Here is a 3,346-nt window from a genome sequence, read left to right on the forward strand (position 1 = left end):
GCTTTGTTGGACTATTGTAAAGAACTAACTTCTGCCCTGTCTACCATTCGCCAACAGGTCAGAGACACATGGTCCCCGCCTCTGGAAGGAGAAGTACACAACATCAGACCCGGGGACTGGGTCCTGACCAAGAACTTTGTGAGGAAGAACAGCCTGCAGCCCAGGTGGAAAGGGCCAGCGCAGGTTCTGTTAGTCACACAGACGGCGGTTCGATGTGACGGACATAAAAGTTGGATTCATCTTTCAAACGTGAAGAGAGCACCACCGTTCTGGCCAGCACTGCCCCCGGAAGAGGACCGTTCTGACCGAAGGACTGGTGACTGCATTCCTGCACGCATTGATGATCAACAAGCTGCATCAGGATACAATCTACGCCCAAGGAAGATGAAGAGTGCTTAGGACGGAGCAAGCACCAACTGCCACGCACTGAATAGTGCCAACTTTAAAGGACTAACTTGTGCAGTGAGGTTAGTAAAATAAGGACACTGCCGACTCTGAGCTGAAAAGAGAATAAAGAAATACCTCCGAAGCCCAGCGACCCATAGGAGGAGAGGGTGTGAGGTCAAATTTGCCAATTGCAAGGTCTGAAACAGTGAGGCCTATAACGAACACTGTTGAACTGCCGCACTTGTGAGATTATAGAAATCAAAAAATTCTGAGAGCGAATGGTACTTCCGTTTGGAAGAACAACTAGACATCTTCCTTTACTAGAAATGGAGGATACATATTCCACCCTTAATGTGAACAAAAGGGGGCGCTGGTACTCCAAACTATGCATATTCTGTATGTTATTTTGCATAATGTCTTTGGTCATCGGTTTATTGTATCTCCTAGAGCTCTACCATCCAATTGCAAAAACAGCCCCGCTCCCATCAGAGCTTCCCTCTGACTTTGTCCCCTCAGTTACAGTACCACCAGAGGATATGGATCACAGAGAGGAGATGCGTCATAATTCTTTCCTTACCTTACTTCATCAGACCCATCAAGTAATTGATAAAAATAATTGTTGGATCTGTATGCAATTCCCAGCCTATGTAGACGAAGGTATACCCCTTCTCCAAGTACCCCTGCCATTTGAAGCATCCTGTTATGCATTACACATTGCAATACTGAAAGTTGAGCTAATAAGGGTCTTCAGCAACTTAGTAAACTCCCGTTCTACCACTAGAACACCAACTGCCTCCTTGTACACCCATTATGACAAAGACATTCTCCAGTCAGGAAATTGCTCTGGAGTTATTTTGCCAAATGCAACGTTCCCTTTTTCTAACATATTCACCCCACTGCTGTTGGTAAAAAATGATAGCACACCTCCGCTCCATAGGGACACCAGAGAGATACCTTTTTTGAAAATGAGGCAGCGTAGTGTGCTTGGGAGTATATGTATTAGGAGCAACGGTACCGCCAACATGGGGAATAGTACCAATTGCAATATGACATTTGAAGTGTCTTCCCAGGAAATAACTGTTCCACTCTATATCGGTGACTCAGTTTATTTCATTTGTGGCTCCAGGGCCTATATATGGCTACCAGTGAATTGGGGTGGCTGTTGTCACCTAGGTCTTGTAACACCAGCAATGTCTGTAAAAAGTACTGCAGAAGTGAATAAAGCATCCAGAACTCTGAGAGGTAGGAGGAGTGTTGATCAAGGGGATACAGCGGCTGAGATAGCTGGTGATGTACTAAAGGCCTTTGTTCCTTGGTATGGCCCTGCCATAAATTCCAGAAACATACGCAGGTTGTCCCGTCTACTAGAAGCTACTATAGAAGAGACAGCAGGCATAATTGAGAACATAACAGTTGAGCTCAAGGCTCTCAGATTAGTTTCTCTTCAAAACAGGATTGTGTTAGACATGATGTTAGCAGAACGGGGTGGAGTCTGTAGAGTGATCGGGGTATCTTGCTGCACGTATATTCCTGACTCATCAACATCGGTTAGGCAGGCTGTCAAAAGACTATATGATATAGGTGCCCAGGCTCATAGCGATGTTGGCCCCTGGGATCCTGTAGGTTCCTTTTGGAACGCCTTATCTGCCTGGGGCTGGAAGATAGGGATGTTTCTAGTGGCTATCTTCCTTGTGGTAATAGGGTGCTGTGTTCTAATCAATTGTCTGCCCATGTGTTGCCAGTGTATGGGGCGATTGTTAAAACCACCCCCAATGCCCCCAATAACTGTGACTAATGCTCTTATTATGAGGGATGTTGTAACCCAACAATTGATGGACATTGATATCTCAGATAATAACCCTCCTGACGCAAATACTGTTGATTACGTCAATGAGCGCAATGAGGCCCACTATAGTAACAGCCGGCCCATATATGAACATGTGCATTAGGCCGCAACAAAATGTTGGACCTTGCGTCCAAAGGGCCGATTGTGGAAATACAGTTTTTAGTAATGGACGAAAAGCTCCTCCATTTTGTGTTTCCTAGCCACCATTTTGTATTAGTCTCTTTAGCTTGCCACCTCAGCACATATGGTGTGGCCGCTTCATCTGCACAAAGAAATGTTAATACACCAGTCGACCCCAGAGCATATGTTTGCACTTCACCTTATGACGCACAAGTAGAGCAGGGTATGTTGCTTAAAGGTCAATGACTCATTTGCTTAACTTTCCTATCTAACTAATTCCAAATAGATTACAGCTAACAAAAGACTGCTGATGGTAATGAATCGTTGTTGACACAAGAGATGTAACCTTTGCTCTGTATCCGGATGACTAATCAAATGGGCGCCTGACTCTGTAACCACAAGCCCGCCCATGTTTATACTTGGCACAAGTTATGCATAGTTCTGCTTTATTTCTGTGTATCACAAGATTATTGATGACTGATGGGGTTTAGTGAGTAACCTTTATATTATTGTTCAGCAAGCCAAGTATACATATTTCCAGAGTCACTGGCCCTGACCAGTACGTGATATTGTTTGGAGATCATTAATCATCCTTGACAGCTGCTGATTTATCATATCCATCCCCACCTACGCTTATGAAGCACAAAAGTATATAAGGCTGTCTCTGACTATTGTAAGTTGTCCACTTCCCTCATAGCCACATGGAGCTGTGAGGTGGTGTACCCGCTCGAGCGCAATAAATCTTTTTATGTTTCAGTTACCTCCGACTGCTGGTCTTCCTTTGTAAACATACCTGGCCGAGGTAGAAGAATTCAACTTTGTCACTGGTGTCCTCGACTGCTTTGTGCGTTACTATGAGCAGATGTATGAACATAGGGAGACGGCAGGGGAGGAAGAAATAGCTCAATATTTCGAAGATATAGCTTTGGTCTGGCTATCGAAGGGTCAACCGGATTTTCTAATGCATCACATAACGGAAGGGGAGTTTCGAGA

The 3,346-nt window shown here is 44.7% G+C and overlaps 1 protein-coding gene across 1 annotated transcript; it reads left to right on the forward strand.

Annotated features, from left to right (window-relative positions):
* Positions 1-665: 665 nt before the first annotated feature.
* On the forward strand, positions 666-3,106 carry LOC147707557 (uncharacterized). Its single transcript, XM_086925229.1, has one exon. The coding sequence runs from the start codon at positions 666-668 to the stop codon at positions 2,334-2,336; it is 1,671 nt and encodes a 556-aa protein (XP_086781355.1). The 3' UTR covers positions 2,337-3,106.
* Positions 3,107-3,346: the final 240 nt, after the last annotated feature.

This window comes from Lissotriton vulgaris, chromosome 6 (assembly GCF_964263255.1).
Source record: "Lissotriton vulgaris chromosome 6, aLisVul1.2, whole genome shotgun sequence".
NCBI classification, from domain to species: domain Eukaryota; kingdom Metazoa; phylum Chordata; class Amphibia; order Caudata; family Salamandridae; genus Lissotriton; species Lissotriton vulgaris.